Here is a 25157-nt window from a genome sequence, read left to right on the forward strand (position 1 = left end):
CCTGTGCCTGCAGTTTATCGTTCCCCAGTGGAAAGCGGAGATCATCGGGACTTTGGCCTCATCTGCTCCCAGCTGCCGAGGGGACAAAGGAGACAGAGATTGAAGCTGGGAGAGGGAAACTCAGGTCGAGGCAGCCCTGAGCCCCCCTGGGGCCCTTTTCCCCTGCAGAGCTCTGCTGCTAAAAGCCCTTCAGCTAAGACAAAGACCTGAGCACACCTTTCCCGGTGCTGTCACTGCAGTGTTAGGCTTACGGGCAGCGAGGCAATGCCCTGCAGCAGTGCTGCCCTCTGAGTCTCTTTGTGCAGCTCTCCTGCAGCAGGGAGCTCCATAGAGGCAAATAGTTCCTTAATAATAAAAATAACCCCTGGAGAGGCGACTGGTGCAGCCCAGTCCTGCTGGGAAGGGTTCAGGGTGGGGAATTGGGACTGGGGCACGGTGATCACAGAGCTGTCCCCTCTCACGGCAGGCAGGAGTGAGGTGGGAGGTGATGGAGAGCATCGAGCGGGACCTGCTGGGGGCACAGAGCGAGAGGCAGAGGGAGGGATCAGAGGGAAATCCAGCCGGAGATGAGGACGAGAGGCAGCGATGGGTGCAGCCTCTCTCCATGCAGCCGCGTGTCCCCACGCACAGCCGCAGTCTGCGGGCAGCTCCGAGGAGGTGTCGAGCAGCATTTCACACCCCCTGCTTTGCACAGAGCCATTCGGAGGAAACTCTGCCCGCGCCCCCCGCCGACCGCCGCGGCCTTAACTACCCCCTCCCATCCAGCAGCACGGGGCCCCGCAGCCTTGCTTCCTCCCTGCGACGAGACCCCGTCGGGCCTTCCTCCCACCCTGCTCGCATGGCCCCCCCGCCCCGGGGGGAGGAGAGAGCCGAGGCCACGACATTAAGTCTCCCCGGTTCGCAGCGCAGCTCCTCTCCCCACAGCACAGCCCCACACGGGGCCACGGCATCGCCGTCCTCACGGCCGCTCACCCCGCTGCCGTCCCTCCCGGCCGCCCGCTGGCAGCCCCACGCTGTCCCTTGATTAAAACATCCCTAATTCTCTAATCTGGGCGAATTGAGTTTCTTCCTTAAAAGCCGCCTGCGCTCTCCGATCCCGGCAGCGCGGTTCTTGTCACTCTGCCAAAGGAGGTTGGGAGCAGCGTCACATGCAGCAAAGTTTTACAAGCCGAGAGAGAGCCGGCTCGGGAGAGGAACGGCAGCGAGACGGACGCAGGGACACGCTGAGCGCAGAACCTCCTCCGGGTTCCCTCCGGCTTGACCTGAATGTTTATTTTTTTCCTTCTTCTTTTTTTTTTTTTCCTTTTTAATTGTTTGGAAGAACAAAGACTTCGGGCCGGGGTTGGTGTTTGTTTTGCAGGGCCGCTGCTGGGGAGGGGGGATGGATGGATGGATGGATGGATGGAGGCCGGAGCCGTCGGCTCGAAGCCCCCGCGTCGCCCTGGCCGCGTTGCCGAGACCTCGCCTTGCAACTTGGAAGGAGGAAAGACGGGGGGAAAAGGAAAAAATAGAAAAGATATATAAAAAAATAAAATATGATGACGTCACTTCGAGCTGGGGTGCCTTCCCCGCTGCCTGTCAGATGTGCCTGAAAAGAACAGGGCAATAAAACAACAGCCGCCTCTGTCTCCCTCGTTAAACACGGCGCTAATTGGATGTTAATTTCTCCTTGCTCTTCTCGCTGCTCGATTGTGAGGACTCTGCCTCGCTCTCCCTCTCGCTCTTTCTTTCTTTCCTGTTGCGATGCTCTTGGCAGCTCGGAGGGACTCCGGACTGCGGACTGGAATCATTCAGGAGCACCGCATGGATGAGGCGTGGGGTTCCGAAATGGGGCAGGAGAGATGGATCCCGAGAGCTGTGCAAATCTCCTGTCCCCCATGCATTGTCTTGCTGGCTTGGAGCTGTTCTCTTCCCATTTTTCTTCCTTTCGTGTTGGGTCCAGCAAAAAAAAAAAAAAAAAATTATAGAGATATATATATATACAGTCAAAAAAAAAAAGAAAAAAAAAGAAAGCATGATTCAATGACGACAAACCCCCAAACCTCCTCCCAGCTCCCCCCGTCTCGCCGCACACCGCGTGGAAACAGGCGTTGGAGGGAGCCGGAGCAGGAAGTTGTTGTTCTCGGTGTTGCCCAGGTCATCCTTCACGGGTACGTGTGCAAGAGCGGCAACGCGTGGGGCAGCCCCATGGGCAACAGCGTGGGGCAACGCCGGGCCTGGGGGCAGAGCCGGGTGGGGAGAGGAGGGAGGGAGCAGCGGCGGCGGCGGCGGCTGCTGGGGGGAGCCATGTGGGAGTCGAGTCCTACCTGGGAGCCGTGCCAACTTCCTGCAAAGGGTTACAGCCCCGCGGCTCCCAGAGCCCACCAGAGGCGAGTTGGCTCTTGTCACGCATCCAAGGCGAGAGGAAGACAGCGGGAACGGAGCAGGTACCGCCGACGCCGAGCGGCCTCGTTCGCCCCCCGAAGCTCGGCCGCTTGTTTTGATTTAAACCCGCCCAAAGGAAAGGCCCCGCACGAGGCCGACGGATGCCAAGGGTGGGGTGGACGGGGCCGGGGGTCCGCGTGCATGTGGGGAAAGGGGGGTGTGGGGAGAAGGGGGGGGGGGGGGGGGAGGATGCTGGCACCGCTCGCTCCTCGTCATTTGGATTAACATGCGGGAGATGCGCCTGTCACTTTGCTTACTGTCAGCGCCTGCTCGGGGATGGGTGACGGCTTTGTTTGGGGAGCCGTGCCAAGGCGGGCTTGGCAGCCGCTCCCCGGGAGGCTGCGGGGTGCACGGCCGCCCCTCGGCCCCTGGTGCGGGCGAGATGAAAACGTGTTTTGTTCCGTGCTCTTGGCATCTCCCCAGCAGCGCTCTCAGCCCCTCGGCCCCCCTCCTGAGCCCGCCGGGACTCCCTTTTTATCATCGGCGAACCCATGTGCTCGCGGCAGCGACAAAAAGGCCCCAAATACGCCCTAAAACACACAAACCGCCCTCGATCTGCCCCGTCGGAGGCGGTTGCTGCCATGCTGCCCTCATGGCGGACGCGTCGCTTTCGGCTTTTTTCCCTTTTTCTTTTATTTTTTTGCCCTTTTTTTGCACCGAGCGCGAGGCGGGATGAGGGGGCGTGCGGGCGGGAAAGAGCACACGGCTCTTGGGGGGGGGCACAGCGCCCTATCCACGTCCCCAGGCCTTTTGTTTAACGTGGGTCGAGGCACAGGAAGGTCCCAGCTTTATTTCTGCCCCATTCTTTATTATTATTATTATTATTATTCGCCCCCCATTCCCCCCGCCCCGTGCTCGTGCCCTTCGGGGCCAAATGGGGCAGAACTCTTCAGAGTGGATTTTCGGAGCGCCGGAGTGCAGGAATTCCTGCCAGCTCGCCTTTGTGCCAGCCTGCCCCGGCCTTCAGCGTCTCGTTCGGATGGAGCCTGGCATCCAGGCACCGCCCATTTCTTGGCGTTGAGCTGAGAGGAGAAGGAAAGGGGAGAGAGAGCAAGCGAGAGAAGGGAAAAAAAAAAGAAAGAAAGAAAAAAAAAAAAGCTGTCTCACTCCAACTGGCCTTTCTCGGAAAAGGATCCTTCCCTGGTGACTGTCCGGATAAGCGGAGCTGAAAGCAGCCACTGCTCCACAACACAACCACTCTGCCGGCGGTGCGTCCCTCTCGCTGCCTCGGTACGGAATCGAACCTCGCTCTTCGTTTTTTTGGTTGGTTGGTTGGTTGGTTGGTTGGGGTGCTTTTTGCCTTTGATTTGAAATACCGTTTCGTTCCGCCCGGCGCTTTGTTGTTGCTGCAATCCGCCTTCTCCCCAAAAGCCCCTTCCCCGCAGCCCGCGGTGCTGAGACTCGAATCGCTCCATGTGGAGGGATGCGCCCTCGCGTCCCACCTCGCAGCACCGCTCCAGGTGCTTTTTTCCTCTCGCCCCGCTCACCGCCGTCCCCCCACGCGGGTGCTTTGTGCTTCCACCACGGAGGGGGAGAAAAAAAGATGTCGACTCATGTCGGATTTGCAATTCAACATGGCAGCCGCGGCGAGCATGGTGGGAGCCCACAGCCCCCCGAGCCTCGCGCTGGTCGTGGGCATGGGATGGGTGCCAGGAGGCGACCCAGGTGGGTGGAGGAGAGAATAAGAGGATCGTTTCTTTTCTTTTTTGGAGGGATAAGCGGACGAGGGAACCGCTGCGGTCTGGTTCTGGTGGTGTTAACTGTTTAGAAGCTGGCACAACACGCCGGGATGGGCGCAGGGCCGTGGCCAAACCCCGTAGCTGGGCACAGGGCTGCGCTGGGCAAAGATGGGCAAGGGAGCAGCAGGGAGGGCTGCCGTGGAGCTGCGGTGGCCTCCAGGCTCTGGAGATGGCTGCAGCTGGGAAGGGGCTGCCTGGCCAAGGCATGGGGCGTTGCAGAGGGCGATTCGTGGAGCTTCACACCTCTCCCCACTGTGCCGAAGCTCTCCAGGTCTTGCTGAGCTCGGGGGTTTTGTCCGCGCTGTGTGGGACTCTGCCCTCTTTCTGTCAGATGTAATCGAGGCCCGTTTGGGATGCAACAAAAGCAGCCTGTCTGCAGGGCAGGGTCTCCCTGCCTCCTTCCTGCCACGCACTATGCAGGTGCTCAGGAGCCATGCGAACTGCCCCTCCTCCTTCACCAAATTTTTCCTCCTCCTTCCCCACTGCTGGCTTCCCCCTCCTCCTCCCTTCTCCAAAAACAATATTCTCTCTCTCAGCAAGTGACGCACAGCCCTACAGCAGAGCCTTTGAACTGGCTGCAGAGCACCCAAACGCCCCAGCTCAGCTTCACCTCCATCTCCCACCCATTCTCCAGGGGACATCCCTGAGTTTGTCTCGCACCCCACTCACCTCCTAGAGATGCTTTCTCAGGTGCTGGGTGCCTTGTGGGCCCGGTGGCAACCTGCGTTGCTTTGTGCACTGCATTTTTGGATGCTGGGGTGCTTTGGTTCTGCTCTGAACCTTCCCACTCGCTTGCTCTTCAGCTCTAAGGCAAAGCAGTGGTTGTAGTGGGCCGAGCAGAAGCAGGAAGATGCTGAAACGGATTGTGAATGGGGGGAGTGCAGCTCAGGGCCGTGGACTTTGCTGGCAGTTCCCGTTTTTGAGGCTGCTTGCTGTGGTCCCTGGCTCTCGTGCTGCACAGTGGTTGGCTGGGGAGCTGAATGCCCACGTTGCTGTTAGCAGGAAATGGGGCCGGTCAGATCTGGCCCCAAAATGTGGCAGGATACCCTCTGCAGCAGAGCCCATTTACATCTGGTTTACATCCAGACCTTTAATACTAATGAGAAGGGAACATGAGCATTTTACTCATTGCTGTAGCTTTTCCCTTGCAGATTTTTGACATAAACAGGGGCTGGGGCGGATGCAGGTTTGCCCCCAATTTCTTTTGCTTCCCTGGGAGAAGTTGGCAGAGGGCTGCTACCAAAAAAACCCACTGAAGCTGCTGGCATCGCTCCGCTGGGCTCTGCAGTGGGCAGCCCCTTGAGCAGAGGAAGTCTGAACTGGAGGAAGCACTTCGGACATGCCCTAAGCAAAACATGTGGCCCCTCTGTAGCAGCCATCCAGCCAAGGGACGCGGCTGTTTTATCGCACGCAGCTCGCAGCAAAACAGGGTTGGGGCTTCCAGATCGTGGCTCAGCAAAAAGGACAAATTCAGACCATTCCGATGCTGACTGCATTTCAACCTGGAGTTTGCTCCCTGGCTGTTGCAGTGCAAGCTCTGCACTGGGGAGAGAGCAGGGGGAGAGCAGGAGCTTCCCTGCAGGGCTGGATGCACTCACAGCTGCCATAACCCCCCCAGTGGCCGGCAGAGCTGTTCTAGATTTGCACTGGCATTCCTGAGAGCAGGACTGGGCCTCTAGGTTTGTCGAGGGTGGCTCTGGGAAATTTCCTTTCCTTAAAAGGGCCAGGTTTGGCCAAGGCAGAGCCTGGATTGTGTTTTCCTTTTTTTTTCCTTTTTTTTTTTTTCTCCTCTCTCTCTCTTTTTTTTTTTCCTTTCTCTTTTTAACTTGAAGCTCTGGTGAAAGTCGCCTGATTTGCAGTTGCAGTGCTGCTGTGCTGTGTTTGTGTGCAGGCTGAGCCCATGAGGACCATCATTCACCATGCTGCACGGTCCATACAATCAGCTTTATACTCCAGCAATCGCTTCTGCTGGAGAAATGGGATGTTGAAGGCAGGCAGAGCAAATCAGGCCTTTGTGGGCTTCCTTCTCATAGTTGCCAGCTTGTTGCAGTGGATCTGGGGGCACAAGTTGAATGAGATCCCAGTAGAAACCCATCCAAGGGATGCTCACAACTCCATGCAGCATGGGGAACATGGGGTACCCAGTGCCAGCTCACCACTGAACCACTCCACAGCTCATCTTTAGAAGAACCAGTATTATTGACCTTTCCTGCTGCAGTTTTTATTCCCTATAAATCACCTCTTTCATGCTCTGATTTCCGTCCACTTCTTCCATCATCCTGGCTTGCTGTTGTGAGGTTGCTCTTGGCTCCTCTTTATCTTTGATGTTACCTGGCTGCTGTGAAAAGTGAGCTGGGGGAGGACAAAGTGAGGTTTGTTTTTGCAGGGCTCCCTGTGGGCACTGAGCAGTGCCTGCTTCCCCCACTGAAGCCCGTCAGGTTTGCACTTTGTGTGCTGGATTTGGCATGCTATGTTTACTCAGGAGTTAGTCCTGTCTGCAGAAAACATAGAAGGTGCAGCCCGACAAGGGGCTGCACAGGGTGAGGAAGCCTAAGAGGTAGGTATGGCATTATTCTGATGATGACAACGCAGTATAACCCTGCGTTCACCACCTCGTGCTTTGGAGAGGTCTGTACCCAGGTGCTGCTGTGCCATATGGCTGCTGCCAGCACATCAGTGTCACTGTTTTACTGGGACAGAGGAGCTGCCCAGGAGGTTGGACAGGGCAGGAGGCTTCTCCTCACCTGCAAGACCATGCAAAGTGCTGTGCTTCCTCCTCTTCCTCCTGCCTGGAGGGGTCTGCAGAGCGGCCACGGCTCTGTTCAGCGTGGTTGACTGCCCAGTCAGCATCCTGGGGTTTGATTTGAACTCACAGGATGGCTGTGCTGATGTTTCAGCGCCAGGCATGGGGACCTGAAGCAGCTTTGGCTGAGCAGGAAGGTTCTGGGAATTACACCAAGAATGCAGGGAGTGGTTCTCCTCTCCTTTGGCCTTGGCTTGCTCAGATCCGTGCACCAGCTCGCAGGGGCAGCACGTGGCATCCCATGGCATCCAGGGATGGTGTGGGAGCTGGCACACACCGAGTCTGACAACACAAGCCTAGGGCTAGGAACAGAGGCACCCTCAGCACGTAAGGAGAAAGGGTCCCCCAGAGCCCCACGTGGAGCACCAGCTTGAGCTGTAGCCTTTTTCAAGCTTACTCCTCACGTGGAGACTCCATCAGAAGTGAGTGCAGTGCTGCTACCAGCATGACCACAGTAAGCTGCTCCCAGGGCTCATGTCTGTGGATGAGGATGGGGCTCAGACCCCCCCATAAGGGGTCACCTCAGGCCATCCCTGCAGCCATGCTGCTTTGGGAGCAGCTTACTGTGGCTGAAGAGAGCTGGGGTGGATGCAGGCAGATGCAGATAAGGGAGGGTGGGAGGTTTCTGCTCCTTTCTTCAAGCTGGCACTGCTGACCTAAGCGGGCTATGAAACCTGACTGCTCAAGATGTTTCACTCTCCCAGAAGCAAGAATGCAGTTAAGTTCTCCAACATCACCTCCCAGTTCAGCCCAGTGAATCATCGTGCAGCCTGCTGGAGGGTTGCTTCTGATGTTTTAAGCCTGCAAAATCCTTCTTAATTCCCTGGCTTCGTTGGATGTGTACCAAAGGCGTACTGGACATTATCTCAGAAGTGTTTGCACCTCAGTGCAGGACATGGTAGCACACAATGCTTTGATCCCCAGTGCAGTCTTTGGTGCACAACATGCTCTCATTTGCCCCAAATTCTTCCCCACTCTTCAGAGAGGCCATGGAAGGCAAGAGGAGCCTTGCAGTGGGTTCCCCAAGCAGGAAAACATGAGGCAGGCTGTGCCAGAGCTGAAAGACAGGATAGGCCCCTGCTGCATGCAGCCATGCTGGAGTGCTGTGGGAGTTCCCTCTGGATGTGAGCTCTGCGGTCTGGGCGCAGGGAATTAGCCCAGACGTGGTTCCCAGGGTGGGGGAAGGGCCTAATGAACAGAGACAGGATAAAGAAGCAGGTAAGGGCTTCCTGTCCTTCAGGGCTCAGGAGGAAATCCTGCAGCTGGTGAATCTGGATACGATTAGTGTCCATTTCTCCCTGTGTAATCAACCCATCTGTTCATCCCTGCGCATTAGCGGTGCACACCCCACTGCAGGCAGATGCCTCTCGGGCTCTGCTTTTATCTGCGTCTGCCATGGCTGCTCCATGCAGCCCGACAACACGACAACATGGATGCCACAACCATGCCTACATTTTGCCCTATAGACTCAGCCAAAGCCCTGGGAGAGCTGTGGCCACCAAAGCCACCACGATCACGGTGACTGGCAGTGCCAAGCCCAGGAAGGCGCTCCCCAAAGGGACAGTGGGTGGGGATATTCTCCAAAGGGCTTTGCACTTTCTGCAGAGATCTTTGCACTGTGCTGATAAGCTCAGCCTTCCGGACCCTGCCTGTTTCCTTGAGCTCAGCTCTGCTCTAAGTAGGTAAAGGTGGATTGGTTTCGGCTGCCACAGTGAGGCTGTAGAGCTGTGCTGATCCTGAGTACAGGTTCTGCTGTCTCACTTGGACACGGGAGGGACCAAGCTTTCAGCCTCGCTCTGTAGAAACGCTGGTTAAAGTTGATAGGTGCCGATGCCACTTCCCAAGGAGTCATTCCACCTTCTTTCCCTTGGCAGTCTTGCTCAACTATGCAAAAGCTTGTGTCAGCCCTGCAGTGGCTTGAAAACACAGGGCCAGATGTCAGCCTGGGCTGAAATGAGGTCAAAGAAGGAGCTAGCATGGGGATCAATCTGTTGTTGTAATGCAGTGGTGTGAGCCTGCCTGGTCCTTTAGGGCCTTTGGAAGGGTCAGGCTTGGTGGAGAGTCAAGACATAATCTAACAGTGCCCATTCCCAGCCCTGGCATCCTGTATACTCAAACCATGTGAACAAGCTCTTGCTTGTGTCACATTTTGTCACTGGAACATCTCGAGGGATCCATTGTACTCAGTGCTGCTCACACACAGAAGATAAAGATGGTCCCTACCCGAATCAGAGTAAAACTCAGCCCAGATCTCTTGTGTGTGCTAAGCAGTCCAGGCACAAAGCTTCTGCCTTGTTCAAAGAGAGCCAAAACCCAGCCAGAAACAATCTGAGGCAAGCATCAGAGACGAAACATCTTTGCTTTCAAGGGCCATTTGTTGCTTAGCTTCTCAGTGCAACCTGTCTTCATCCCCTGTTGTACGGCTCAAGTCAGCACTTTGGGTCCTGGATCTTCTGAGTTTTGTTTGCTTTCGAGTGCTGTGATTTACCACTAAAGAATAAATGGCAAGCGAAAGAAAACAGCAGCACATGTTTGCATAGGGCCTCCGTTGTTCTGTGCTCTGCCACTACTTAAACAGAAGCAGTAAATCCTGCTCCCTGGACAGAGAGGGGCTTTTGGGCGATGGCTGCACACAAGGCTGGGGAAGATAAACAACCAGAAAAATACTGCTTTTAGGAAATGGCAGTGGAGGATGGCCAATCCACGGACTGCTCAAAGCCAAAACAATGCCATCAGTCAGCAAAGACTTACTGCTATTATCTCTCCGAGGCATTTTTGCATCAACAAAGAGGAAAGAGATTGATTTGTGTTATGGTATCTGTGGTCAAACTTGGCTGCAATTAGGAATCTGTATGGTTTCTGAGTTGGAACAGGGAAGTTTTGTAACGAACTATAGAAAATGTGAGCAAACAACCTCCATAAGCACCAATGGTTCCATCTTTGTTAGGATTTGTCAGAACCAGGTTACAGCCTTCGCTGTGGGCTGTGACTTCACCTCAGCAGACACGGAAGGTGCATGAAGATGCATTCAGTGGTCTTTGGATGAGCTCAGGATGGCCAACATCTAAAATAATTCGGCTTATGGGATCGCTCGCAGCAACAGCTTCAAATTCAGTATCTAATAAGTCCCAGAGATGTGGAAAACGAAGCTGCCTCTCACCCTAGCAGGCAGGATGATGCTCCCTACCATCCACCTCCTAGAAGAAAGGGGAAACTGACTTTGGAGTATGCAGTCCTCCAGCATAAGGTGGACACGGGTTTCAGATGGCTGTGGCACACAGCAGACTGGCAAAGCTGTCCAAAAAGCTATCTTGGATTTCTGCTTCCTTGGGCTGGAGCCCCAGAGCTGTGCTGGTGAGAGAAAAAGGCAGGGAAGACCTGGGACTCTGCTGATCTGTGCTTCAGAAGAGCTGTAGCAGCAGTTTGAGCAATGCAGGTAAGTCCAGCTCTCTTCTCTCTGGCAGAGGGCGAGGTGTCCTGGCTGATAAGAACCAGGAGCCCATCCATCCAAAGCCAGTGTTAGACCTTCATGAAATCTATTGCCTCAAGCAAATGCATTGTTCAAAACATGTTCAGTTAATTAGCAGATTAACTAATTAACCTTCCCACCATCCCAGGTAGGGAGTATTTATCTCCCAGAGGAGAAAACAAAGGCAAAGTGACTCAATAAGACTAGCTGCAGGAACTCAGCAATGCAGTTGTGTTAAGTCTGCTGTTTTCCTGCCCAAATCATTTTGTTGTTGTACATCATCCCCGATAGACAGAAACAGAGGAGGAGTCCTAAAGACTTCTGAGAAGGGGAAATGAGGAGAAGGGCCTCTGGACAAGCCTGAAGAAGAAAAGAATCAGCCCACAGATACACAGAGGAAGCATTTTGGTTCACCCATGCTCTTGCACCAACTAAGGAAAAAAGCTGACACGCTTCCTCCCCATTCAAAAGGAAAGTTTTTCTCATCATCAAAGGAATAAAATTCCTTTGCTTCTTACTCGCATTTTCATCCCCTCTAAAATTTATGAGCCAGAAGCCAAACGGTCAGCATGGGGAGGAGGAGCATCTGCAATAAGGCAGTGGGGCTGCATTCGAATGGGCTCACATTGAGGGAATAACCAGGAGGAGACCTGAAGAGGCTCCAGTAAACAGCCAGAGGGAATGCTTTGATGCTGAGGAAGTCCAAAGACACAGACACATGATGATGAGCAGCTGACTGCCACAGCTGTACAACATGGTAAGAAAAAACAGAGCTAAAGCACAAAAAAACAGAGCTGAAGGACTTTGGCTTGCAAGACCCCTGGCAGCATCGCAGACCCCGTCTGAAGAGCCCTGGTCTCAAACAGAATTTGGCAGTCTTTTTCTCTTCCCATCCATCTTTGATCCAAAGCCAAACAGCATTCTTTGTTCTATCTACTATCAAACAATGATCCTTGGCAGAAAGTAGACTCGCATTGAAGGATGACCACCAACTCCTGCGTTCAGTAATTATTTTCCTAAGAGAGCCTCCTGGGGATGGAGGAGGGGCCCACGTGCCTTACCAATGCCATGCTCCTGGTTTTCGACTAGCTTTCATCCAGACAGTGAACCCCTCACAACTCTGAGAGATTGAACAGCCAACATCAAGGGTGAGCCTTGAATGAGAGCTCTGGTGAGGCCACAGCAGCAATATCTGAGACAGAGAGCATTGAGAGCAAGAGTCCTGTCCTCTGGGAGAGATGTGGCCGTGAAAGCAGCCTTGGTCTACCACCAGTGCAGCTCAGAGGCTGCAGACTGCAGGCCATGAGGACATCCCCTCACCAGTGGGCTCTGCTGTCCCAAACCCTACAAACAAACAAGGCTTGGATCTCTCAAATACCTTCAAAGTTCCCAAGCTTTGTTGGCACAAATAACACAAGCCTACCTATGAAGGAGTTCTCACAGCTGCCCACCAACCCTGCATGAAGAGTTGGGACAAATGCTGACAGTTTGCTACAGGTGATGCTCATCTTCAAATAAAGAAAATCAAGCACACCAATGTAAGAAGTAATATATTCACAACCATTTTCACCTGAAGATCTTTGGATCACCTGCAGGAAAGTGGGAATATAGTGAGAAACAGCAGTTATTAGAAGTCAGAGCATCCTTGGTTTCTTCACAGCGGTGCTGGCATTGCAATTCTGCTCCTTCAGGAAAACTGTCCTCCCCACTGACTCAATAGCTCCCCAGGTTTGTCCTCTGGTGCTTCAATTTATCCATATGGAAATGTGCACAGAGTGCCAATTAACACCCCTCCTTACAGGGCTTTCCCACAAGATCTGTGCTGTGCTTGCTCGTGGCATTTACAGTTCCCTTCATCCATAGGGATGGGGTTTGTAACCAGGACTTCTCACTTATCCTAAGGCTTGGGTACATCTGTGACTCTCACAGCTTCGTCTTGCTCTGTGTTGGGTGCTCTCCCATGAGCTGTGTCCCGCTCTGACCACCTGCTCTGGGATGGTTGTAGTCAAAAAGAGACCTCACCTACGTTGTGGACGATGGGCAGAATAAGGGTGATGCCCTCACGCTGCTCCGGAATATCAAAGATGGCTTTTGTGGAATGGCTTAGGTTGGAAAGGAGAGCAGATGGTTCGTTCTTCATATCCAACCATTTGGGAACCTCTGTCCCAAAGGCCTTGCTGACTGCCCCGGGTTCCTCTCCCCCTCCCCGCGCTCTCCTGTGGGTGTTATTTACACCGTTTCCTTCCCGGGGAAGTACAGGAGTTGGACGTTACCCTGTTGGTTTCCGTTCTCCTGCCCTGCTCCCATCGGGAGCTCTCAACAGAGAACAACCCCACAGAGCTGGTTGTGGTGAGGCCAGAGGTGCTGCCAAGACCTAGCAAAGACTCGTAACCCCTACCAGGACCTCAACCAGCTCACGTGTGCTGGAAACCCTGACCCACAGCCCCATACAGCTATGGGGCTGGAGAGGTCCACTCAGCAGGAGGCAGGGAGGACAGAACTGGGCATCTCAGCCACGCTGTTCAGTTCCTATTGCATCCTACCCTCCCATTTCCCCTCCCTTCCCTTCTTCCCTCCCATCTCCAGCGAACAAAATGGCTGCATGGCCATTTTGTTTCCTGCCTGGAAGGGGGAAGCGAGGACGCTGGGACTTGGCTCTTTCTTGGAGGCTGCGGCCATCTTCGAGCCCAACTCTCCCGTCTCGACGTGGCACCGGCTGTAGCAGGGAGGGGAAAAATAAATAAATAAATAAATAAATAAAAGGGCCTTTTGGAAGGAGACCAAAGTCAGAGACAGAGAGTGGGCAGTTTTGGCGTATGTTGAGCACTGAAAATGCCTGGAATTGCCAAACCGAGCTTTTGTGTTAGCAGGGTAAGGCTGCCGGGTGCACGCAGAGCCGCGGGGCTGCACGGTACAGCCGGACGGAAGGGTTTGTTGGCTGCATTCAATAAAACAGCCCTCCTTCCTTGTGCATTTATAAAGTACCAGCGAGCACTGTTGTCTAATTTGTTTTTGGACGGGCGGATGGTTTTACACATCGGCTTGGTATGATTAGAGCCGGTCAGCGCCGGACGGTAGCAGTTTAACCTGTTGTGTGTCCTTTTGTTTTTGGTGCATATGTGACCTTTCTGCAGATTTGGCTTTAGTTAATGAGATCCGGAGCATTTTTGTTTGTTTGTTTTTTAATCATTATTATTTTTTTTAGGGATTTTGGTTTTGTTTCGTTTTGTTTATTGCCTGAAAAGTTTTCCGTCTCGGGAATAAAAAAAAATCTTCATTTAAATATTAAAAGATTGAGCTGCTCCTGGCTTTTTAAGCACTCGCTTTCCTTGCCGGGACGGTGCAGTGCTGGGATAGCAAAGCTGTTTACTGCAAGGCTGCATATCCTGCGACACAACAAGCCACGGGGAAGCAACGTGCCTTAAAAGTTGAAGGGAACTTGGTGGCGTTACCATACAACGTTGCGCAGAAGCATGGCAAAAAAAAAAACCCCCCAAAAAAAACAGCCCACCAGAACATGCGCCAAATAAAAGCCTTTTTTTTTTTTTTTTTTTTTTTTTTTAAGTGATTCTGCATTTCCCTCAGTTGCTGGGATGGCTTCGCAGTTCGCAGTCGTGGCTCTTTGCTCCCAGGCGGCAGAGGGGAATGGATTTCTGGTGACAGAATGGGGATCGGCTCTGCTGTGGGTCAGCTTTGGGGTGGTCTCACCTCTCCTGGAGGGATTGCTGGACATCTGCAGAGATGCTGGGAGCAAAAGCAGGAGCGGGGGGATCGCTGTCCTTGCATAGAAAGGTATTTGCCTCCGTATCTGCTTGGCTTTCTTACAGAAGGACAATTGTGGTGGAAATGGTGGTCTTGGAGTTGGGGTGCATAGGTGGGCGCCGGGACCGCGTCGCAAATTCCGTGTTTTGGTCCAAATATATGTTAGGGGTGAACATGAGCCTTTTGCAAGCAGGTTTGGAACTGAAGGAGAGCAGAATTAATGGAAGAGTCCTACAGAATATAGCAGGGTGTTCTCTGAGCAGATCTTTGTGTTGTCCTATAGCATTGCGTCATCCTATAGCATTGCGTTGTCCTATAGAATTCCGCTGTCCTATAGAATTCCATCATACTGTAGCACTCCATTCTCCTATAGAATTCCCATAGAATTCCATTATCCTATAGCATTGCGTTTTCCTATACAATCCCGTTATCCTATAGCATTCAGTTATCCTATAGAATTCCATTATCCTACAGCATTGCATTTTCCTGTACAATTCTGTTATCCTGTAGCATCGTGTTATCTTACAGAATTGCATTATCCTATAGAATTGAACACAGAGCACTTAAAAGTTTTTGTTTTTTTCCTTTTATCTCTTTGATTTTTACTCTTCCGAAGGAATTATGAAACATCAGTAGCACTTGTTTTTAATTTTGTGACCAAAAAAAAATCTGGGATTTTTATTTTTCCTTCGGGAAAGTGTGATATGCTGATTGAGCAGGATTTGTTCCAACCTTGAATAATGGGTTTATGAAGGGTTAATCAAAGACAAATAGCATTAGGAGCGTGTTACTGATGCACATCTTGTAGATAAAAACACCAAATTGATTAATGAGGACCGAGAGGTTGACAAACATCTGACAGAACTCAAGACAACCCCTATCAGATGAGCAGGAATTCGTTAGGATGCCTGTTAATTGTTTCACACAACAGTAAGTGTTTAATATAAACAAGCAAAGTACTGCCGACAACATTACAGCACACAGGGGAAAGCACTGCTGAGATGTGGGGCTGTTTTTGGGGTGAACTTCCCCAGTTTTGGTGTCCGTCCCCCTTTGCCTCCTTGCACTGCCTCCAATTAACTCTTTCGCATCTTCACGCTCGGCCCCAGGGTCAGCTCCATTTTGCTTCCCCACAACGCGGCATCACTGCTCGCATCGGGAGCTCCCGAAAACTTTCCTGCCTCCTTTCTTTCTTTCTTTCTTTCTTTTTTTTCTCCTTTTCCTTTTCTTTTTGTCCATTTGCTTTTCATTTCCCCATTCCGTTCTCACTACGGCCTTCCCCACCGGCAAAGCCACGGCGACAAAATGGCCGTCAGGCAGCCATTTTGTGGGAGCCAGCAGTGGCTGCGGGCAGCTCCGCGTTTCCCCTCTGCCTGCTCCTGCCGGGGCTCCATGGGGCTGAAAGGACTCTCAGAGGCTCAGCATTTCCCTCTGGGAAGTCCTGCCCGTGCCCGGCACATTTTGGCACCGAGCTCAGCGCTGCTGCTATACAAAGGCTGAAAGCTGCGCCTGCTTTGAACGGAGCGACCTTGTTGTTGCATGGTTTCCTCCCCCCCTCCTCCTCCATTTCATTCAGTTCTCCTTAATAAGCCAGATCAGCTCCTCAAAGCTGTTCCAGCTCTTTTCCGAAGCTCCGTAACACCACAATTTGAAAGGCAGAGGCTCTGCAGGGCCTCTTTGGCCTTCAGACCCACAGACAGTTGTGGGTCCACATTGAGGCATCTCCCGGGGTTCCAGTGTTGGCTGCAGTCACTTTTCCATCTCAAAATACAAGCAGGAAAGCCAGGGTGGAATGGACATTTTGCCTACATGAGGGATCTTGCTGGGAAGAAACCTAGCCGTCGTTCACCTGCCAATTCCTATCCCACCTTTGGCTCATTTTTATGTCCCCGTATGGATCTGGAATGGGAGAACAGCAGTGCTGCCCCCCAAAAATCTGTGCTCAGAAAATGGCGTTTTCCTGATCCGTAGAGTGTCTAAAAATCTTCCAAAATTTCAGGTTTTATGGGCTCAGAAGGCAGTGGATGGCTTTGGGGTATGGGCTCCTGACCCCTGCGGACCCTTCTGGCTGTTTTATGCCGATTTTTGCAGTGCAGTATTGCATTCAGGCACTTGTAAATGGAGTGGCTCAGTGGCAGTGTGCTGGAAGGGAAGGTTGGACGCCTGGAAACTGGGAAGCCATGGTGGTGGGAAGGTGCCTGGAGACAGGAGCAGGACCTGCTCAGGGTGCTCCACTGCCAGCTTTCCTATGGACCCATCTTGTGACCTTCGGCAGATTTGGTCACATCGCTGCTTCTTTCCTCATCTTTAGACCATAATCCATCGTGGAGAGGGGCCATCCGTACAGCACCAGCTGTGACAGTGGCGCAGGGGCCACGAGAGTCACACTGATCCTTACAGCATTTCTAAATTGTCCTATTTGACTGCTTTCTTCGTAGGTCCTGGCAGGACCAGGATTGCAGTGTCAGCAGCTCGGTATTCCTGAAACCTACACTCATTAAGACAATTATCGTAATTAAATCTCCTGTTTTCAGGATTACTTGTAGAAGTCAGAAGGGATTTTTTTTTTCTTCTCCTCCCCACGTATAATTAGATTGATGTAAATGAGGGGCTATGTAATGTAATTTCCCATCCACAGTTTGGTATTAACCCAAACTCCTATTCTCTGCAATGGTATCAAAAGTGAGCTTGTAAAGTCCTGCTCCTCTGGTTGGTGCCTGTGGCACCAGGTTAAGCTTTGGGAAGCTAAAACACTTTCAGATAGAAAACCTGGAGTCAGAAGGAACCCACAAGGATCACAGAGCCTAACTCCTAAACTTCTGACTAAATGAATCCCTCTGTTCCTGATGGTAACTGCTGCAAAGCTCTGGATGCTGTTGCATTAAGCATTAAGGAGGGAGGTTTAACCGCTGTGCATCGTTTGCTGAGCCAATAAAGCAGGGAGAATATTATTTCCCATCATAAGGCTGTTTGGGATTCAAAGCGCTTGGCACCATGGACGGGTCGGGTAATTTAATGCTACAGGAATCAGTCCTGCAATGCTGATTTTCTGACACTGTTTGTATGTTATCACACAGGGAGAGGCCTGGGCCAGATGGCCTGGCACAGTGGGTCACCCCAAGGCTGAGTTTGTCAAAGGAAATTAAAAGAATTAACTGGGTTGTGCTGACTGTTAGTTGAGAAGCATTTCTGGACAGCTTGGCGAAGGAATGTGGGCACTTTCCAAGCCTCGCTGCACAGATATCCTTTTTCCCATCTTAAACTCTCACCTTGGGGAACCCAGCTACAACAGCTGACCAGAGCTTTGGGTATCTCACTCATGCACTCTGCTGCCTGTTAGCTGTGGAAACGCAATTCGTTAGGCATCCTCTGTTCCTTTGGTGATGTATGCCTTAGCCCCTGCATCTCCCATCCAGCCGTGGGCAGATGGGACCCCTCCTGCTTCACAGCACTGAGTTCTTTTGGGAAGTCCTTTGGGTCTTTGCTGCGTTGCACATGCAGCCCCTTCATGTGCTGCTGGTGACTCCCTTTTCCTTAGATCCTCCTTTAATCTTGAAGGGAAAATCTTTCTCACTGCAAGAGAACCACACACATCTTCTAAACTGCCAGCATAATACCTTGCATCTGCAGTTAGGTGTACAGAGAATGAAAAAGGCTCAGAAGGTGAGCCAAGGGCTTGGGGGGAAGCCAGCCTGTCTCTGCTCCCCGCCAATAGTGCCTGGCTGTGCTGTAGCATTAAAGGACCTGCATGTTGCTCTCATTTGTTTGGGAAATGAGATCTGCCTTGATGTACTCAATACCATTACATGCACGGCCTAAAAGCTTCCTTGTACTCAGTTATTTCTAATCTGCTCAGTTCCCTGGAGTGCATAACAGCTAAATTGATAGATTATTTTATCTAGTCTGGCAGGTTTGTTCTAGATATGCTGTGTGTTCAAGAGGTGAGGTCAGCTTGCCTGCATATTATTTGGTGCTGCTGCAGCTTCGGGCAGGCTGTGCTTGCTGTGTGCATGGTCCTGGGCTCAATCTGCTGCTTCCATGAGCTCTTGGGTGCATAAAGTTTGCCACCAGAAAGATTTGCAAGGATATATTATAGTCCAAGTGGACTGAAGGAGCTATAAGGAGGAAAGGGAGCTCCACAACAAGGCTGAGTGTGAGACTTGCTTCTTTCAGCAGCACAAAGTCTGATGAATTCTTATGCATTTCTCTTCACAGGAACCACTGAGCAGTCAGTACCTGGATGAGGATCATCTCACTGCCCTGGATGGCAATGGTCCCAAGCTGTCCTTGAGGCTGAGGTAGTAGATTGAATAGTTGTGGAGTCTTATCCTCCCTTTGAGCTAACTATACAATCTACTGTCTTTCCTAAGGAGACAGTCAGATCTTCAGCTCGTCTGCTTCGACACAAAGCGTGGAGACAGGTGGTGCAAAGAATCCTGCTCCTCCACAAAGCAGGGAATCACAGCAGACCTCTGTACTGCTCTGTGGAGGTGAGGTAGTAGGTTGTATAGTTTGGTGGGAGGGATTCTATCCCATTTCAGGTGATAACTATACAGTCTATTGCCTTCCTTAAAGAGCAGCAATACCACCAGAGGAGATGCTCAGAGGTCCTGGAGCAAAAACAGCACATGGCACTATTGAACAACACAGTGGCTCTTCTCCTGCAGCATCCAGGATTGTGTCATTCCAGGGAATAACTACCAAATATCCACATAAAGAAAAATGTACCTCTCATTTTTAATGGCTGCAAGAGAAACAATGAAATGAGCTGTCTTAGCCAAGAACTCAAAGCCCCGTGAGCTGATCAGATTTTGGCTGGTTGGCCCCTGAAAGTCCATTCTGGTTTTGGACAAGTTCCCAGCTGTCCCATGGGACAGAGTTACAGGGTGGTTCTTTCTGATTTGGTAATCTCTATCAACCCAACTCACACGCAAACCCTGCTGGAGACATTTGGGCTCCTATGTATTTACGTAAAATAAGCCAACAATTCAGACCAGTGCCCCGTCCTCCTCAGGAAACAGGTGAGAAAGAGAGATGAGCCAAAGGCAGCAAGTCCTGATCCCTCTTGTTCCTGCCAGGTAGGTGGCACTGACATCTGACAGCAGATGCAGGAGATGACAGCCTGCTTCAGAGCTCTGGCACTTGACAAGGGACAGAGAATGGTTATTTCTTCCCTTGGTGAGAAGCAGATGGGACAACCCCTCCACCACATTCCAGAGTAAATAGAATCCAGATCACAGGAGGGACTGTAACTCGATGAGGGCTGCACCAGTTTCTCAAGACTGAAGGATGTCTCGGGACATTATCACCAGCATCTCACTGCCAGGGAAACGCGTGAGATCTGAGACACTGAGGAGCAAGGGCAAACCGAGGGCACCTTCTCAGATGAATCGGGAGGAAGAGAGCTGCAATAAGAAATTGGAGCCCTCAAATTTCACCCTGGAAGTGAAACACGGGGCGACTCAGAGCTGGCTGCTCGGGCTGTGGGACTGCCATCAGTGAAGCAGCTCATTTAAGGCTCCTCTGCTGCTTGGGATAGGGCGTAGCTTCAGCAAGGCTGGGATGGGACTTCCTCAGGCAGGGCAACAGCTGGAGGGTGGGGATGCTGGAGTATCTAGCAGCAGAGGAATGCAGCCCTCTGCTCCATACATCTGGCTTTCCAGGAGTCATGGGAACCTGTCACACAAAGCTACAGCTCGCTTCTCTTCTACACATTCTTACCCCCTATGTACCTCCTCAGGGGCAGGGCTTCTACCCCCAGCATTGCTCGGAAGGTACCAAAGCAGCAGCACGACTATGGGAACAGGGCAGCGCATCAGCTTCGTGTTTAAGGGGTGTCTCCTGGAAAAGGATTAATCCTGTGGGTCCCGAACGAAATCGGTTCACTCCCCATCCACTGCACTGATGTTAACGCAAAGAATTTTAAGCAGCAAAACAGTATGAGATGAAAACCATGAGTAAAATGCCACTAGAGATACTCTTCTGTGAAAATAAACTTGCTTTGATTATTGTATTATATATATATTTTAATAGTGTCTTTTACTGCCTTGAAGCAAGCATGGCTGATGAGCTGGGGCCAGGGTTGGCTGGTGCTCCTGACTGTGTGTCACCCAGCAAACCCTGCACGTGACCAAAGCCCTGAGCCCAAAGGGGAAACCAGGACATGACAAGGGGAGGTGGGGTTGGCTGAGCAGCCGAGGCTGTAGGTCCTGCTGTCAACAGGCACCGTCCTGGGCCCAGAATGGGAAATGTGACAGAACTCCACAGAGGCAGCAAGGCCCCGTCCAGCAGGGATCCTCCATGCCAGGGAAGGAGTGGCCACATGGAAACCTCCTCCTCTTTGGGTCCCCAGACTCTTGCAGCAGCTTCGCCAGGCTCCTTTCCTTCCAGGAATCTCCCACCAACTCACTTCAGTGGCTGAGCATCCTTCAGGCCGTCCCCAGAAACAGAGCTGGAAATGCTTCACAAGTTTCCCTTGGATGTTCCATGCCCTTCCCTGCTTACCAACCACACTCTCAATCCACGTTTGCCACGCAGCTGCCTTCCCTCCATCCCTAAATCCTCCTGATTTGGGACTAAACCAAACCACTCCAAATCCCCACCTTGGCAGCGCTCAGCCCCGCTGTCCCAGGGCACAGGGGGAAGAGGAAGGAGAATCTGCCTTCTAGTTTTGAATTTGCTGCTGCAAGGAACTCTACAAATAGTGCTCGCACCATTCTGTGACTGCAAGTGTCAAAGCTTTTGGGAAAAGAAAACTCAACCATAAAATAAAGATGAAATACTTAAAAAAAAACCACCTCTGGAATGCTTTGCATGGGCTCATGCAAACTCTGTTACTGCTGCTCTGAGCCCCACGGTGGTTATTGAGGTAGGAGAGGGGGAAGCACCCAACACTGCAAAACAAATCCGATGCTGACCAAGTGCTCTCATTTCACTGGGAGGAGAAACACTTTTCTGCTCTTTTAATCATTGGTAGGGGATTAATGATACGCTCTCCTTCACCCGGGTGGGCAAACAGTTGCAGCCCTGAAGTGCCATCCCAGCTCTGTCCCTGCTTTACCCCTGGTAGGGCTGCAGGCCCTTGCAACAGGTGAACAACAGCCGCTCTGGCTGGACTTCTGTCACTTGTCAGCAGCTCCATGCTGGGTGCTTTTCCCCTTGCAGCTTGCAGGAGCTCAGCCATGCAACAACCCTTAGGAGAAATTATTTTAAAATCTGATTCTTAACTACACCTGATGCTTGTGATTAAATAGAGCGCTGTACAGTGAGGTCAGTGCTGCTCACTGCTCCGCAGTGACTGTCCCACTGCCATCTGCTGGTCACCATTCAGCAGGGTTAGCAGTGACCGTGACCTAAAAACACCCCACGGGCAGCTGCTTCCTATCAGGGAGCCGTGCTGCTGTGCTCCTGCAGCAGAACCACAGGGAGAGGGGAAGCACAGAGCAGCCTCAAAGCAACAAGCAAAGGTCCAACGTCAGCATCATTCCCATGCTGTGGGTTCACCCCTTGCAGTGCGGGTGCTGTGATGTTCAGTGGGGAAGGGACAGGGGAGGACATTGCATTTAGCTTCTTTCATTGCCACGCAGATGAAGACGTGCTGGGGTGGGAGGAGGCTGCTCGGCCTCGTAGCAGGGAACCAGAAGCACTCCAGCATTAATTTCATCTTGGTTTCTTTTTGCTCTGAGCTCCCTTCATCTTGCTTTCCTTGCCCACAAATTCCTGCTGGAGACACATTTTTGCTCAGCACTCAGCTGATGCAATATTCCCTACAAATAATAGGGAATAGGGATTCTCTATTCCCTATCGTGCTGAACGTCCTCCTCCTCCTGCTTTTAATTGGGCTAAAAACATAAATCACATAATCATGGTTTAGGTTGGAGGGGACCTTAAAGATCATTGAGTTCCAGAAGATCAAAAAGCTGCAATCCTGCAGAACCCAGCACCCATTGCTGTCGAGAAGCCAAAAAACAATAACAACATTGAGCACTTGGAAGGAGCCAGGGTGATTTGCAGCAATTCTACTTAAATGCACAACCAGGATTGTTTTTCAGATACAAGCCGACTTCTGGAGATCCCCAAAAGAAACCATGTGCCCCACAGCAGGCTTTCAGAACAGGATTTATTCAGTGCATGCTCTGGAGATGCACAGCACACAGCATCAGGAGGAGGACTCAGACATTGGACTTATCTCCACCTCATCTATGTAATAAACCAAAGAATGCAGCAACCAGAGAAGAACTGGATCTCCTCGTCCCTTCTGCTGGGCTGCAAAACTTGCCCCACATTTAACACCCCCCGCTGGGAATCTTCAGGTGAACAGAGCAGAAACATGGAGGAATACAACACACAGTGCTCCAGAGAATGAAAGCCATCCTGCAACAAGTCCTGGAAGCACCGGTACCCTCTAACGTCATTCACTTGGCTCTCTCAAGCTGAAACTGCACCAGCAGACCTGATTATTTTTCCTCCTGGACCCACATATATACATCAACCAGGATCTGGATCTAACTGCAAATACGTCGTACACTTAAGATCTGCAAAGAGGGAAGCCGTGCAGAAGAAAGGAGCAGTAACTCCTCTCCTGTGCTGGAGGTTTTTCTTCTGTGCAGGCACACACGTGCAGGCACACGCGTACAATAAGGGCATGACAACGGAGTAACTGTTGGAGCAGAAGTGAGGAAGGGGGTAAAGACTGCAAAGGGATGGCAGGAGAAGGAGCACGTCTAGACACTGGCCATAGCTCTACCCAGAAGTAGGAAACACAAACCTCTTCTGTGGACAAAAATGCCATTTTTGGACAAGGAAGGAAGAGGTGACACTTCTCCAAAATTGAGACAAACAGACACACGAGGAGAGAAAGAGAGCATTTCTGGTAGAAATCCATCCTGATACACAGACATCAGACGCAACGATCGTGTCTTGCCTCCAAACAAATACCAAAGCCAACCTCCATGTCCCATTGCCATTTGGGTTTCCAGGGCATTCTGGTTTCCCTGGGACGTGGTGCAGCAGGACCTGCCGGCCACACAGGGCAACGAGAGCTTATCGTCTCCTATTGGAAACAGAGCAGAAGCCCAGGCTGGCTGGGAAGAAGGGAGAAGTATTGGTACCCAAGTTCACTAGCATGATGGCAGACACCCTTCTGCCCCTGGGCTGTCTCAGGAAGGGCACTGAGTGCCCATGTGATGGCCAGTAGCCCTTGGCACAGCAGGGCTGGAGCGGGTGAGCCAGAGGAAGAAGAGAGTGTGTCAACCTGAACTGCCCGTGGTGTCTCCCAAGCCTACCAGGGTGGTGGGACAACCATGCTGAAGAAAGCCTTGGCGACGGGTGCAGGGACAGCTGAGAAAGTCTGTTCAAAGCAGAAGGCCCACCAGGATGACACAGGGCAGGAGGAAGAGCAAAAGGCCCTTGTGGGTGCTGGGAGCTCCAGCTGTGGGCTGCTGCTTGCCTTCATGGTCTGAGTTTGTCTCCAGCTCTTCAGCATTCGAGGCATCTGCTGGCAGAAAAGAAAAAAACAGCACAGAGTTAAAGGGGAAGATGTGAGCAAAAGAGAAACTCCCATTCATGCAGGGATCTGTCAGGGATGTGCACGACGACACCACGAGGTGCAAGGCAGCAGCACACAGATCCAACGGAGACACGGCACAGCCGGTGGGTGTTAGTGAGGAGCAGGCTGTAAACAAATCCATGCTTCACAAACCAGGCATCCAAACAGACCCTTTAAGCGTTAGGGGAAAGAGTGAGGAAAAGGGTTGTTGCCACATCAAAGACGAGGATCCAAAGGACCAGTCTGATACTGGCTCCTCCCAAGTGTGCTCCATGCTTGGGGATCACTCAACGTCTGCATGTCCATGCCAGGTCAGACTCCACAATTACCTTACCTGAGAAGGAGGTCTGGAAAGCAGGGCTCTGCCCCTTTTCTTTGGAAGATGACGTTAAACGCATGAAGATGGGTTCTTCAGGGCTGGAGACCACTGACTTTGAGGAGGTTATGAGCTCAGCTTTATTGAAACCTAACTTGATCTCTGGAATAATCTGGCTGGGGGATGGAGTTGGACTGGAAAAGAAGGCTGATTTCTCTCTCTCATCCTCTTTCACACCGTTATTTGTTTCTGGGACTGATTTGGGACTGATGGCTGTGCCCATACTTTCTAATAAGTCTGGATTTTCTGTAGCTAAGGAGGCAACAGGCTCTTCAGTATCTAACTCTGCTTCTGGAGATGCTCTATAATCCGAGTCTAAAGTGGGCTCAAAGGAAAGTGTTAACCCAGTTGTTGCAATATAATCGGGACTTTCAGTTTTGGCGTGTTCTGTCTTTGTTGTGGTGGTGGATTCTGGCTTTGCTGATGTTATAGCAGTGGATGTTGGCTTGGCTGTAGTGGTGGTAAATGTTGGTGTGGTGGATGTTGGCTTGGCTGTAACAGGTTTTGGCTTTACTGTAGTGGTGGCTGTGAGCTTTGGCATAGTGGGTGTTGGCTTGGTTGTAGAGGTGGTGATGGGTTTTGGCATGGCTGTAGTGGTGGTGGTGGGTTTTGGCATGGTTGGTGTTGGTTTGGTTGTAGTGGTGGTTGGTTTTGGCGTGGTTGGTGTTGGCTTGGTTGTAGTGGTGGTTGGTTTTGGCGTGGTTGGTGTTGGCTTGGTTGTAGTGGTGGTTGGTTTTGGCGTGGTTGGTGTTGGCTTGGCTGTAGTGGTGGTGGTTGGTTTTGGCGTGGTGATTGCAGGCGTTGTTGTGGTGGGTGCTGGCTTGATTGTAGTGGTTGTTGTGGGTTCTGGCACAGTGGTGGTGGGTTCTGGTGTGGTGGGTGCTGGCTTGGCTGCAGTGGTGGTTGTAGGTTTTGGCATAGTAGGTGCTGACTTGGTTGTAGTGGTTGTTGTGGGTTTTGGTGTAGTGGATGCTGGCTTGGCCATAGTGGTGGTTGTGGTGGTGGTTGTTGTGGGTTCTGGTGTGGTGGTTGTTGGT

General features: G+C 51.8%; 1 protein-coding gene and 1 long non-coding RNA gene across 3 annotated transcripts in view; one reads left to right on the plus strand and one right to left on the minus strand.

Moving 5' to 3' along the window:
* Positions 1 to 3420: 3420 nt before the first annotated feature.
* Positions 3421 to 24498, plus strand: LOC122187093. Its single transcript, XR_006181237.1, has 2 exons — positions 3421 to 3654; positions 18413 to 24498. It is a non-coding gene; the product is annotated as an uncharacterized LOC122187093 (long non-coding RNA).
* The window catches only part of PI16 (peptidase inhibitor 16), an 8272-nt gene continuing 5417 nt past the window's right edge, over positions 22303 to 25157 (minus strand). Inside the window, exon 5 of one of the 2 annotated variants that reach the window (XM_042884339.1) lies at positions 22303 to 23690. In XM_042884339.1, coding sequence (XP_042740273.1) covers positions 23551 to 23690 — 140 coding nt within the window. In that variant the 3' untranslated portion in view covers positions 22303 to 23550. Of the gene's footprint in view, positions 23694 to 25157 lie in introns of both variants that reach the window. The other variant, XM_042884337.1, reaches the window with a different exon arrangement.

Source organism: Lagopus leucura, unplaced genomic scaffold, assembly GCF_019238085.1.
Source record: "Lagopus leucura isolate 7727_CA_CO unplaced genomic scaffold, USGS_WTPT01 Super-Scaffold_100043, whole genome shotgun sequence".
NCBI classification, from domain to species: domain Eukaryota; kingdom Metazoa; phylum Chordata; class Aves; order Galliformes; family Phasianidae; genus Lagopus; species Lagopus leucura.